General features: G+C 40.5%; 1 protein-coding gene across 2 annotated transcripts; it reads right to left on the bottom strand.

The window, feature by feature from the left end:
• Window positions 1-278: 278 nt before the first annotated feature.
• On the bottom strand, window positions 279-13,612 carry LOC117850661 (TATA-binding protein-associated factor BTAF1). Of its 2 annotated transcripts, XM_034732521.2 has the most exons (29): window positions 13,413-13,584; window positions 12,949-13,098; window positions 12,536-12,630; window positions 11,462-11,679; window positions 11,304-11,361; window positions 10,698-10,779; window positions 9,638-9,984; window positions 9,177-9,285; window positions 8,518-9,100; window positions 8,296-8,428; window positions 8,127-8,195; window positions 7,729-7,940; window positions 7,224-7,464; window positions 6,843-7,016; window positions 6,316-6,741; window positions 5,802-6,239; window positions 5,556-5,675; window positions 4,990-5,475; window positions 4,271-4,809; window positions 3,553-4,042; window positions 3,328-3,396; window positions 2,797-2,901; window positions 2,491-2,709; window positions 2,148-2,402; window positions 1,982-2,031; window positions 1,599-1,708; window positions 1,440-1,522; window positions 841-1,053; window positions 279-754 (listed from the first exon to the last, which is right to left on the bottom strand). In XM_034732521.2, the coding sequence occupies exons 2-29, from the start codon at window positions 12,995-12,997 to the stop codon at window positions 584-586; spliced, it is 6,144 nt and encodes a 2,047-aa protein (XP_034588412.1). In that variant the 5' UTR covers window positions 12,998-13,098; window positions 13,413-13,584; the 3' UTR covers window positions 279-583. The 2 variants fall into 2 exon arrangements, with proteins under 2 accessions (XP_034588412.1, XP_034588414.1); XM_034732523.2 differs by lacking the exons at window positions 279-754; window positions 841-1,053; window positions 1,440-1,522; ... (3 more) ...; window positions 2,491-2,709; window positions 2,797-2,901 and adding an exon at window positions 2,915-3,150 and having other exon boundaries at window positions 13,413-13,612.
• Between the last annotated feature and the right edge of the window lie 903 nt (window positions 13,613-14,515).

The following is a 14,515-nucleotide window of genomic DNA, read 5'->3' as shown; positions in this document are numbered from 1 at the left end:
TCTACTATTTGAAATGGAAGGAGTCCTATCGAGTCTTCCCAGATACTCCCTCCGTCCTGAATAATAGAATTATAGGTTGTTTTGACTTTCCTAGTAGATATAGAGTATATTTAAGTACATAATAAAATCTATGAATTAAAAAAACTAAAACAACATATAATTTTCTATAAATTAGAAAAGTTAAAAAGTTTCGCAAGTACCAGAGTAAACTTATCCATCAATAATCGGGCCTTCGTCACACGAGGAGCATTGCAGAGAACAAGAGTAACCCAAGGGAATTCTGAAAGGAGCTGCTTTGATTAATTAATAGGTAAGCCTAGAGAGTATGTACAACTCCTCAAAAACTTTACAGCCTCTGACGACCAGACCTAAGCCTCCTAACAAAAGATGAAAACAAAAATTGAGGTCGTGACCTCAACCACCTATATGTTAGCCATGTCGCATTTGATCTTGCGATCTTCTCTTTTCCTTCCCCTATCAAACAACAAAAAAATTCTTGAGGTTGGCAACAAAATCTGCGAACCACCTAGATCGCACGTCCCAATTTACTTTACACTGTACACGGGCCGGTGATCCTCTATGTTCAGCCATTGAGCTTTGCAAGGAACTGGTTGAGATCATACTCGTCAGCATACTGCGACTGATCCCAAAGCTCATCCAACCCATTAAGAATGGATTTCAAGCCTTTGCCACCAGATTTCTTCTTCAAATCTTTACTCTGGCCATCACTCGAGCCCCGTGGAAGGACAGATGCCTGGTATGGGGGAGAGAGAGGATCAGAATCAAATTATTTGCACTTGTTTCTCTACGTGGTAAAATAAAATGCTCCAAGGGTTTTACTTTTCTCGAAGCAGGGGTAGATGTGAACAGATCAAGCAGTTGGTCAGTGTTCATGGTCTTCAAGCTAGAGTTCTCAGCATTGATGACAGCATTGGCAACTGACACCTTGAATCTCTGGAGACTCATCACCTTCTCCTCAAGAGTACCACGCATAATGAGACGGTGAACATTCACCACTTTCCTTTGACCCAAACGGTGCGCTCTGTCCATCGCCTATGAGAGCAGAATAATATTATTCCACATCAGAACAAAGCCCGGGGGGAGTTCTCCCCCGTGGTCAAGTTTTTATATACTATTCCATTTCATACTTTTGCTATAAGACCCCCCAAAAAATAACATGCACACAGACCAAAGGATCCACTGTCTTAAAACTTAGCCTTCTTTTAGTTTCAAAAGCATCAAACTAGGATACAGAATGAAAATATTGTGATAGCTATACCTTTATTTCAATTAGGCCATGACTCGTGAACAATTCCCAAGAAAAATCACTTACATTGTGAAACAGAGTAACAAACTCGAGGCATCAACACTAATAGCGTAGCAAAACCTAATATGAACAGATAGCATCTCATCCTGATGAAAAATCAGGCAAAACTTACCTGAAGATCCTTCATTGGATTCCAATCATGTTCCATGAAGACCAAGGTGTCCGCAGATGTCAAATTCAAGCCAAGCCCACCAACTGCAACAAGAAAGAATCAGCCGAAGCTTTCCCAACATATAAATGAGACCCCGGTAGCCCAGTTCTCTAAACCTACCATGTGTTGTTAACAGAAGTACATCAATGGTTGGATCTGAATTGAATGCTTTAACAATTTCAAATCTCTTCTCTGGTTCAACAGAGCCATCCAACCGTAAATATGTGACACTGCAAGACATCAACATTCCTAAATTAGATGATATGCCCAAAAAGCAGAAGAAAAATCATAATCAAAAGCTGCCAAATCAGCAAAGGGATATCACTGGCGACCATATCAGCCCCACAGATTAAACAGTTTTGTAGTGGCACTGGAATATAATGAAGTTTGAAGGCACATAACATAGTAGGGGCAAAGGAAGAAGGCATTAAGGCATGAAGCACGCACCACACAGTGAAATCAATACACATCCAACACAAGAAATAAAATATCATAGAGCTCACCTTCTCATATGAGATTGAAACAGGTCCTTCTCAATAATGTCAAGAAAAGCCTGAAGGAAAGACAGTTGAATCATGAGACAATAAATTTTTGGAAAGGATGACAAGATGAAAGGCCTGGAAGAACAAAACAGACGTGAGCTGTCCACAATTTTGATAAGTGCCATACCTTATGCTGAGCAAAAATCAAAACTCTGTGTTGCCCAACAGCTGTTGAAGCATCAGGACTTGATATTTCTGAACCTATACCGCACTCCTGAAGTATCTCTTGAAGAGCAACAAGCTTAGGTGAATGGTGGAGTTCATGAAGCTCACCACCGGACCCCACACCTATTTCTTTAAGAAGATCCACAAGATGATCAGGAGGGTTCTCTCCAGTTATAAGTAAAGGATGGCTGCAGAGTTTTAATAGGTACTGCAATGCCTGCATTACAAAAGCAATTTAGTTAGAAACCAATCCCCATCAAACAAATAGCTGTAACTGAATAAAGGAAATGATATTTCTGCAGCACCTGAAACACATGACGAGTTGCCTTTGGCTGAGGTGCAGATTCCTCCGATTCATTTGCTTTTACTATAGTTGAAACCTCTTCTTTTGCATTGGAGCTGGAGAATTTGTCATAAAGTTTGAGCTGCAACAGACTGAGATCGCAATATCTATCCTGGATAATCTTCTCTGGAAGATCAGATAAAACTTCATCCTTTGTTCTTCGCAGTAGAAATGGCATGACCTGGTATAGCAGGGTCAAATGTATTTATTTATTTATAAAGGTCAGAGCATTGATCATTTCAAAAATCTATTATAAAATATTAATAACCTGCTTGTGCAACGCTTCCATTGCAAGAATACCAGCTTCAGCATCCTTTGCTGAACATTTAGAATCTTTGGCTGCTAGCAATGGTTTTCCATATGTAGCTTGGAACTGTAAAGAATAACGGCCTTCAGTGTAATATTTCAGATAAGAACAGACCAACTTTAGCGGAGATAATTATTATCTCTTCGGGAAAGCGCAGATCAGTTTGTTTGTTTATTTACACTTCATTTAAATCATCGTATATTCGTATGTAAACCTCGATCAATATAACAAACTACTCAGTGGTGCCCTGAACTTTAGTTTGTATCTGTTCCAGGTTCCTCCATCGAACCTGGATTAATTAATTCATCATGCAGCCTGGTACAAGCAGAATTAAAACGAGGGCATTCAATCCAAAAATATTGTGGTAATTTAGTAAGATGATGCCAAAAACTAAGATTTTGTAAGTTGCTAGCACAAGGTACAAATTCGTTTTGAGTTTCATAAAGAAGAAAATTATTTCGTAGAGCAACTTGTATCCAAAACTTAGCTTACTTGTTTTTCTGTCCCAAGAAACCCAGGCATAAGGAAGTCAAACAAAGACCATAACTCCAACACATTATTCTGCATTCCAATGTAATGTGTCAAAGTCAAGACAAGGTAATAGAAATTGATTGGTCATATATATAAATAACACAGATAGTCAAGTCAACAATGCAAAGAGGAATGAAATGGTAGGAGTACATATCAAGAAGAGTTTCAGTTGCACCAAAAGTTTACCTGGATAGGAGTGCCGCTCAAGATAAGGCGGTGTTGCGCTTTAAGCTGTTTCACAGCAGACGTTATTTTGGATCTTGAATTTTTTATTATGTGCCCTTCATCCAGAACACAATAGTTCCAAGGGATATTCCCAAGAAAATCAATATCCTTACGTATAATATCATATGATGTTATGATAACGTTAAACTTCTCAAACTGACTACGGAGTGTGGCTCTGTCCTGTGAAGAACCAACGTACTGAAGAGGTTTCATAATAGAGCTGTCTATGTACTTCTCTATTTCATACTCCCAGTGGGCCACTAATGTAGAAGGGCATATAATCAAAGATGTCGGATCTTTCTCATCATTCTGTGCACGCGATTCAGCAATGTCACTTGCTACAATAGCAGATGCTTGGAGTGTCTTACCGAGCCCCATATCATCACACAAAATTCCATGTAACTTAAACCGCCTAAGGAATGCGAGCCAGTTGATCCCTTCTTGCTGATACCTGCAGCCAGTGAAACAATATTAAATAAGCATCCATAGGAAGATTGTCGGATTGCACATATGCATCAAGTATATTTCAGCATATGAGAAAACAAAATATTCAATCCTTATAAAATCTGTCTCTTTACACAAATTATGATATTAACATACTACTGTCTATTTAAGATTAAAAAAAAGGTATCATAAATCCAATGTTACGATGAGAAGAACTTCTATGCTAGATATGTACCTTCTTAATTCAACACTAAGATCAATGTTGAGCTTGAAATCATCAATTTGGGAGTTGTCAAGGAGCTGTTCCAGAAACTGCACATCTTCAGCACTGCTAGATAAGCGTTCACTTAGTCCACCGGGTAGCGAAGCACCCTTTGATAATGGCAGCAAAGGAACAAGAGCAGCAAAACTGTGAGTCACAGTCTGCCTAACAGAACCATCTGGGTCGCTCATACACTTCAGAAGTGGAACAACAAGGAAAGGAGAATAAGGAACCAATTCCACAGCCAAACCCTGAACAAGAAGGCTCAAAAGCATCCCAGCCCCTTGTCTTGCACAGACAGATGATAAATCAGACAACATTGGAATGACGTTCTCTATCACCAAAACCATCACATCATCAGCCAATGACTTTGCCATAGATGTGATGCACCTTGCAGCAGCTAGTCTAACAGCCACATGAGGATGACGAACACATCCAAGAATACAGGGAAGGAGACTTAGCAGTTGAGACCTTAAGGACTCAGCCAAGTGAGGCGTAATTGAACGAACAACCTGAAAAAACCAGGAAAGACATCGAAACGTGAGCAGAACTAAGCTTGCTAACAGTAAAGGATTCAAAAAGATGTAGCATACTGGTCTGATACCAAAAGGTGATATAAGCCTAGGCAATATAGTAATTTTATACAAAGCACCCAAAACAGCTGATTCAAATTAACTCTAAATGGAACAAACCTGGATATTATTTATGAGCGACTGTGGGTCCTTATCCTCATACGATCTGCCCAGCTGTGCAATACTTGTATCGTCTTTCAGACCATCTTTGCTTTTTACAGGTTTAAGAAACTCGGTAAGGCAATCCCATAATTTGGGAAGTTTTTCAAACAATGACGGTCCAAATTTCTCACAGAGATGCTTAAAAGCTAACTCTGATCCACGTCGGCTAATAAAGCCCTCCATTTTTGACCTTTCTTCACTACCAGAAGCCGTATGACCCCTGGATCTATGACTGCCAAAACGTTTTCCAATTGACAGTAAATTCTGGTCCTCAACAACCTGCATTGAGTTAATTATTGCAGCTTGAGGTGTCTCACTAGCATCAGTGCACGTCAATGTGCAGAGATTCTTGGTTAGCTTGTCATTGGGGCCAGGCTTGCGGCCAACGCAGCTAAAAATGAGCTCGGCAAGTGCATCAGCAGCTTTATCTTGAAGTACTTCCTCCTGGATGATACAGAACTATCTGAGCATAAAGTTTAATGAAGAAAATATAAAATGATAACAAGAAAAGCTAAGTCATTGACCTGTTCTCTTTTTATGGCAGCCATTAAAGGTAAAATGACTGGGTTCAACTTGCTAGGCAAACCTGACATCCAGACTACAGCAGAAGCAACTAAAGAACAAACCGTCACATGCAAATTATTCTGCACAATAACATCAAGCAACAAAGCTTATGTAAATATTGCTAACAAACAATTAGGAAATTATAAATATCAAGCATTTTTCAAGTAAGATGAATGTGAAGACACGGTAATCTGAATACTGCATACCTGAACACATTTCAAGTAGCCTGATGTAGATAATAGACCTTGTTTTGCTGATTCTATGTTATTTAGGACAGTTTTTTCACTTTCTGAATGAAGATCCGATTCAGATGGTAACAAAAGCTTTGATGCAAAGTTGATAGCATCATCTACACTCAGCATATCAACATTAAGGTTTACGCCGCTAATACAATCTTTGAAAGCAGCACAGGAATCAATTGAGTGGATCAAATTATTAGCTTCATTGCGCATCTTTGTGTATGTCCTTGAAAGTTCAGAATATGGAAGCACAGAGTCTTTTGTAGGTAATGCTGGATCAGAACAGGTCAATAAGTCCAGCAGCCACTCTTTCACGGAAGATAAGAAAGCTAGCAATGCACCCACTGATACAGGATCTCTGCCCCTCAGATCTTTAAACCAAGAAACAATAACCATTGAAGCCACCTGGAACAACAAAAACGTGAATTTAAAAAGTAATTGAACACATGAACATACTTTACATGATTGAGCCATCTCATACCTGTCTTTGAACTCCTGAGAGAGACATGAGATCATTTGCTAGCGGACTTAGAACAACTTGCCATGAGTCTACAGGCAACTTAGAGGCAAAAAGCCCAAGGGCCATTGATGTAAGAACTCGTGTATGAGTAACAGATTTGTCAGAATCAGCACCAACAATTATCTTAGAAACACTTGTGGGAACATCAAAATGTCTTTCATGGGAAGTACTTTCCCCTGTAGAACCAAACGAGATCATTCTTGTGTACTCATGCTCTAGCCCAGCAGATCTGATCTTTGCAGCAGCTCTTGAACGACTTCCTCGGGGAAGGGCAACTGGTAAAAACATTTTGGTAGAATCCAATGTTGAGCCAAATGGAGTGGTAGCAAGTTGTACCCAGTTACTAAAATATAGCTTCGCAGCAGATTCAAGGTCCTTCTCAGGGCACTACAATTATTGAGACAATTGTGTTTGTTAATGTCACTTTATGCTAGACCAGATTGTTAAGCTGATGTGCATTTAGTAAATAAGCAATATCCAAAAATAACCTGAAGTACAAGTTTCCAAGCCCGTTCAGAAGACTGAAGAATCTCATCATTTGACTCCAAAAGTAGGTTCTGGAAGACAACCTGCAGTGCATCACCTAATATTGATGTCGGCCAGAATTTAGATGGGGTAGTTCCAGATAAACTCCCAGTGTTGCCAACTTCAAGAAGCTTCTCCTGCAAGGAAAATGAAACTTCAGAGTTAACTAGGAAAGCCCAATAAGAGATACAGAAAACCCTGTAATGAGCACATGAATACTCATGACAATAACAAAACTGCAAGTTTTTATTGCTTGGTGCTGATTTGGTTAATTACAAGTTTGATAAATGCATGATACAGCAGCAGCACAATTACACCAACATGAATCCTAAAAAAAAACATACCAGTGTGCGTATGGCAGAACGCCGAACTGAAGTAATACTATGTCTCATAAAGGGCCACAGCCGGGGCATCAGTGTGGCTAGACCATAAGGGTTCTCACTAGAAGTCAATTTGTCTTCTTGCTCAGCAGTCTGAGTTGCTCTGTTTAGATCAAATTCTCCCCTTTCCCCTGAAGCTGCGGTGCCAAGCATCTTTGGGACCATCTCTGGCTGGGAATATATTTCTGCTAACAAGTTCATTACACTGAAAATGAAAAGAAAACTAGGACATCAGATAACAAAAGCATTTCCAGTGACATCGATAGAGTCCACTTAAAAGGAAGAAAATGGCAATAAAGAAGTACAAAAGACAAAATCCACAGGTGCAACAAGACTAAGGTAATAGGTGGCCAGTTTCAGAAGACATAAGAAAAAATCAGTTAAAAATAAATGGGCCAAGTGATCAGACCTGCGCACATTATTCAATCGTATACATTAGCCAGATGAGGGAAACAAAATTTAAGCATACCTGCTTGTAGACGGGCTTAGATCATCAAGGTCTAGCAATATATCCCATAGCAACATCACAATTGAATGCAGCATTTGATCATTTAGCCTAACTAAAGAGTCAGCAGCTGGGATTAGGGCTTCTGCAGCCACTGCTCGGACATCATCATCAGGATCCTCCAGACCAGCTTTACAAGCATGAATGACGTAGTCAAGCAAATCTTTAAGCATTTCCTGGTCAGGCAAGAAATAATACTGTTACATCGGCAAACTGGAAAAATTGTCTCCCGAAATATTTAGTTGGCAAAACGGCAACAAGGCAGCCACTCTGATATTATGTATCATTATCCATTAACAGTATTACAAGAACAGAATTACAGTGTTACATTATCAGTTCACTGAATCTTCATTAGCAATTACCTGGCGAACAGCAACTAAGTATTTAATGCCAAGGAGGCTCCCATGACGAACTTCCCACTCTTGCCTGCGCTGAAAGAACAAAGAACAGAGAGACAGAGAGAGATGGTGACGGTGAATATGCATTGTTTTGAAATTTGAGAGGATGAGACAAATGACTACTACAACACACCTGCATTTGCAGCAAGATATTCAGTGTATGACATACTAAAGAAGGGTGCATGTACTTCAGCACAGCACCAAGTGCTTGAGCACAAGTTTCACGAACTGGGGCAACCACTTGATCTGATACATAATCACCAAAGCTGAAAACAGAACAAGATAGGAAGAAATAAGGCTAAAGACAACAAAGCATATATGTTGATCATATATCTGGAAGTCCAGAGAAGCATACCGATCCAGTGAAAGTACACAAAGGAAGCGAATTGCACAATCCTGAAGAAATTCCCAGTTCTTCATATATGAGTATTTGGCTAATTTCATCAGTTTCATGAATTTTGAATTTTCTGGAGCATGCATATGAGAACTTGGATTTGAAATGGAGTTGAGTTTTTCATGTACTGGTTTACATGATGAATCCCCTTTACAGGGGTCAGTTGAGTCATCAACACAGAACTCAGGCTCTACTTTTACATGAGCAGAACTTAGTTCACCAGTTGATACTATAGGCACATTGCTCAGATCTGCCTCTGTTTTTGAATAACCACCATTAACGATCTCCTTATCATAGTCCATATACATAAATTCAGAAGGATTTGCCTCTTTCTTATGCCTCTTCGATGCTGGTTCGAGGTGTTCCACATGAACATCTTCATTTAGATCAATACCATGCGCCCTTTTGAGAGAATCAAAGTTGGTTTTACCATCCAAAATAGAAGAAGGCAGGCTCAGATCAGGAAAATATACTCCAGCACAAGCACCTTGATGTGTCAAAATTTCCCTTAAAGCCATAATGGTGCCATGGCGAACTTCCCAAACTAAAATGCAACGCGAAGTTAAAATATTGTAAGCAAAAGACAAAGTGAGACATATTCAGAGATCAGATGAGCTTACTAGGGTCAAACATATCATGAATAAGCTGATCCACAAATTGTTGAAAAGGCCATCTCCCATTTTCACTGTACTCCAGATTGTCTTCATCCATAGTTATATCAGATGCATCCTGAAACATGGTAATGGAAATGACTAAATAACCCATCAAAGAATGCTCTGGCCGAACTAATATGAATTCCAGAACAAAACAACAGCCACAACATTCTAGTGCGAGTGGTAGCACACCCACCCATGCACCAGCACAGTGCCACATGAGTAGACATAGCCGTGCTAGCAATGGCATAAAGAGAAATTAAGAACTATAAGAGTTGAGCAGAAAATAGCTCCACTGAGCCCTCAGATTAGTCAGGAATCTATTTTACATTAAATATGATGTATCACAAACATAACTCATATTCAAACAAACACTTCAGGAAATCCGAAGATCTTATAGACAAAATGGCATGACTGATAATTCATACATTTTGGGCACCAATTTGGTCAGAAGTAGCTCCATTGGATGGTGCAGAACTTTTTAGTGTAACCTCATCCTCCTCAGATACAGTCTTTGTATGATCTTTTGCACTACTTTTTGCTTTGCGCTTCAGCATATTGAGCTCCCTGGCACTTAATCGCCTAGAGCGAAAGTTAGGCTGCTTGTGATACCTAGGAACCATGGTGGAAACCAATTGCTGAATATTACGACCTGTATTGGATGAATGAAATCCATTATTCTGTACATGTGAACCCCAATAATTTTTTTGGGCAAGAAGATCCTCGTCTTTGATAACATCATTGACATCCATAAACTGCTCACATACATCCAGTCCTGCACTAGAACAAAAACAAAAACAAAAATAGCTGCGTAAGCATTGCAAACACTAATGTATATGCAAAGTATATGTCCTCATACACATCATCAAGACAAGATGGAAGCAGCACAGTGCCACGTAGTATTTCATATTGACTATAGTAGTACTACTCCAAGATTTGAAGTGGCATGAAGTGGCATAGGGAAACTAGCTTATCCACTGCCTCTTTTTAAGCAGTATTTCAATGTTTTTAAACCCCAGCCATGTCTCCATATCTCAGATGAAATCCAACAGATGTAAGCAGTGTTGAAGAAACTCACTTGAAACTTCAGCTGCTAGATTTCTAGCAATCCCTAATGTGTATATTCAAACGTGATTGCAGTGCACTCCCTGCATTTTATAGTATAGAACCTCCTTGATTCGCTTTTTTTTAAAAAAATAGACCCAACAAAATCTAGCTAGAGCTAAATATGTCTTGCCCCTTCTAAAGGTATTGTAGCTAAGCCAACCTTCTATTAAATTGGGTAGGCATGTGTTAATAGAGGAATCAATACATACATTTAAATGTGAAATTCAGATCACTATCAACTGCAAAAAAGCTACTCGGTCTTTTAAGCAACAGATCAACAAATGTAATTTAAACTCTGGGGATTCAGAAAAACCATAATGTGGAACATGGTCAAAATCATGAGGTTGACTATTGACCTTGCTAAAGTAAGGAAAAACTAACCTAAACGGCGCCGAAGATTTTTCTTTTGGCGAGCTAGGCGCTCTGCTGGATTCTTGCCATTGTCATTTGCAATGTCGTATTCCTAGCAGTCAAATACAAGCAAATCCGTTAGCAAAATTCACAGATTACAGTAACAAAAAAAGACAAGATTTGAAATGGAACAGTCAGTTTTATCCTTACAAGCAATTGTAATAAAATGCATGTTGATACAGACCAAGTGAGGAAATTTGAGCTTCTCTTGTGTGATATTTTCTTATTATGATGAGCTGCATGTTGTCACATTTATCCATCGCCCACTCATTTTTTTTCATTAAAAATACCAGTAAATAACTGTACAACCCAATGAGAATGCTGGGAAAGAGATAAAATCTATTTCAGCATTTAATGCCTGCTATCCATTTACAACATTATGGGAAATGAATAATCAAAAGTGTTGATACATTAGTTAAGAATGTATTGAGGGTGTATATGGTGTATAGCCCGCCATAAGGAAATGTGAATTAGATCTTAAAAAAGCTGGGTCCTTAAAGAAACTCGAAGCTACTTTAAATCTTTAATCTACTCATTAAATCTTGAGAGTAAAAAATATTGGTACAAAGAATACACCTGTCCACCCGATGCCAATAACGGAGATCCAAATTCCAATACCCTGTTTATGTCGAAGCTGCAAGTATGAATAGAAATGAAACAGCATTAGTGAGGACACAAAGGAAAAATAAAAGCGGGGAAGTCTACTGAACATTAAAGGTTAAATCCAGCAAAACCTTCCAAAAGCAAGATCAGACGTTGCTGCAGTATCAGTGCGTGGCAATGAACCAGCATCATCACTTCCATCAGACAACCCAGAAGCATGTTTTTCTGCTTCCACAGAAGCACATAGGTCCTTTAATGATGTGTGTTTCACATTCTCTGCTATCGCACCAATAGCATGGGCTGCTGCAACCCTTGTGTCCCAATTTTTACTACGAGTGTATTGAGAAACCTAAAGTAAACACACAACAACATGAAGTTCAGCCAAATGATGTGTGGAACACATACAAAGAAAATCACTGATTCACGGCAGAATATCAACAGCAGATATCACTTTGCAGAGTGTTTATATCATAGATATAGTACAGCAAGCAGTATTGACTTCCTAGACAGACTACCTCAAATACATGAGATGACATCACGTATCAACAGTGTTTAAAGTGCATTTATGCGTACTGTATTGTTATACAGTGCAGGGTGTTTCGTGCAAAAGTACATCATGAACATTAAGTTTTTAGATATAGTCAATTTGGAAGCTTCATTGCTTTTCAAGGCAAATAGCATCAGAGCATGATAGCTCTTGGTCACAATGCTAGCCACCACTGAGAGGCTGCATGGGGGCCTCCGCTGACCCAAGCACCTTCTCCTTCTTTCTCACAGCACTGTTTATGAGTTTGAAGAGGGGGGGGGGGGAGATTTGTGTAAATGCCCCTCACGTATGTTCAGCCATTTGGGATCATTTTGTAATAAACATGAATGAAAGAAAAAGAAAGATACGGGTGACATTACTGGAGCTATTGACTCTTTAAACAACAGAAAATTCAAACAGAAAATACACAAATCATACAGTTCTCATTGCTATTTAATCAGTCAACTTATACAGAATTGCAAACATAGCAGAAGTGCATAACAAGAGAACAGCTTGGCGCATTTTTTTACTATCATACAGCTGAGTTTAAGCAGCTGAGGTGGTTGGGTATTCTAGCAAATCTATACATCGGATCTTACACAGCACAACACATTTTTTAACACTAAGGTTCCATGTTTGGAGAGCTGAAAAATTGGCAACATCCAGGCCACCTCTGTACCTTTTTGAGCAACGCATTTAACTCCTGGGGATGGGACTTGGCAATTTCTCCAATTTGGCGTGCAGCCGCAAACCTTGTCGCTTGTGTCGAACCAGCTGGGTCATGTTAAAGAAATTTCACATGGACAGAGATAAGCCGACAGAGAAACCTGAATGACTCCCCTAGACGGTTATTTTAGCGACTTACAATAGAGATATCGAGTTGGTATATTTTAGCATGGTTAGTTGCATATTTCACCAAGCAAAGGTGCAGGTTATTTAAATTTTTCGAGAAGCAGTACAAGCTAGCAGTTATAATAACATCTACTCATTTGCGAACTGTAAGCTTATTTTAAATATACTTGCAAAAAGCTATAGCAAAATCACATACGAAATATTCTCTGAAGAGCAGATGGTAAACAGATGAAAGGATACTGTCTAGTAATGTGAGGAGGCGGTGAAGACGGGACGAATTCTGGGCCATAAATGATGCAGACCGGCAGACGTGTCATCCGAGGAAGTATACTCAGGGAAGGTATACTTCAGCACCTTTAGTCAGCAGTTAGTAGGTAAATTACACCAGCTCTGCGAAAGGAGGAGGCACAGATAGGAAAAGAAAAAACAACATTAAGCTCGCTGCAATAACAGAATACGTAACATGGTGAAAACGAAATGAATAATTCCCTCCCTCCCAAGGGAAAAAAACCCCCCAAAAATAAGATAGAAGGCGGAAGCGACATGCATGGGGCAGGACCAGGCGGAGCTGCAAAGGCTCGAAACTAATCCGCCCGTGAGGCGCTCGTCCGAACAACGAGGCCGGTTGCAAGTTGGATTTCAAATCTAGTAATCAAATCAGCGCCGCATGGAACCGCACGAGGGCAGGGGGGTGAGAGACGGACCTGAGAGGAGCGAAGGAGAGAGGCGCCCAGTGGAGGCGCGGGTGCGGCGGCGCCGGGCGACGAGCGGCGGGAGAAGGGGATCGCGGGGAGGGGTGGAGGAGGGCGGAGGGGGGAGCCCTCGCGGGGGAGGGGCGCGTGGGGTCGGGGGTGGCTAGCGGAGCCCAATCCGCGCACGCGCGCGCCCAGCCGGGGGAGCCCCGGGTCGGGGTCTCGGTGGCCTGGCTTCTCGGCCAGGTGGTCGAGTCGAGTCGGGGGCTGGGGGGGCTCGGGCTGCCTATGGCTCTGGCTCTTGGGAGGTCGTGGCCAGGCCGCCTGGGTGTTATTATATAGGCTTTTGCGTTGGATTTTTCCTTCCTTGACGATCGGGTGGGTGAAAATGGGCTAACCCGTATGCACATTTGGGCTTCCAATGGGCCTGAAAAAAGGCGCAGGTTGGTGCTTTGTTTCCCCCGATCAGGAACGAACGAACGAAGAGCGAGCTACGCTCGGGTGGCTGCTGGCGGGCGAGGGTGTTGGCCCAGCCCGGCTGGGTTGGATCCTGACCAGGGTACACACGTACCTCCCAATCTCTTTCATAAGCATGTGTATGAACATGGTATAAGTGTAGAGTGCGTAGATCGTGTGCGTCCTTATTATACCCTCTCAAAAAAATGGAACGGACAAATGGTTATGGTAGCGAATGCGGGGGGACCATGCCGTGAGATCCACCAGTTGCTCAGCTCTGAAAAGTTTGCAAAGTTGTTTCGGAAAGAGAAAGAAAAGAAAAGTTTGCAAAATTTAGAGGAAAAATCGCAAATTCATGAATGAACTATGAAAAGATTGGTAAAAGTGGAGGGAATGTAACGACGTAATTGTAATTAACTTGCCGAGCATTGCATCATCAACGTCATTGTTCGCTTGTATAAATTTTTTGTGCTTGTTGGAAAGCTTTTGCATTTTAATTTGAATTATTTGAATAGAGTGAAAATACATGACTTGTGAAGAAACTTTCCTTTTCCAATAGGATATATGTTCAGACATAGCTTGGTAAAATACTTCTTCCTCAAATATGAATTTAGGTGATTTTTCCCGAATTTTAGGAATCCATCTTAAAGTCAAACGGC

The sequence above is a fragment of the Setaria viridis genome, chromosome 3 (genome assembly GCF_005286985.2).
Source record: "Setaria viridis chromosome 3, Setaria_viridis_v4.0, whole genome shotgun sequence".
Classification (NCBI taxonomy): domain Eukaryota; kingdom Viridiplantae; phylum Streptophyta; class Magnoliopsida; order Poales; family Poaceae; genus Setaria; species Setaria viridis.
The sequence above is the reverse complement of the archived record's forward strand: the minus strand, read 5'-3'. Positions and strand labels throughout refer to the sequence as shown.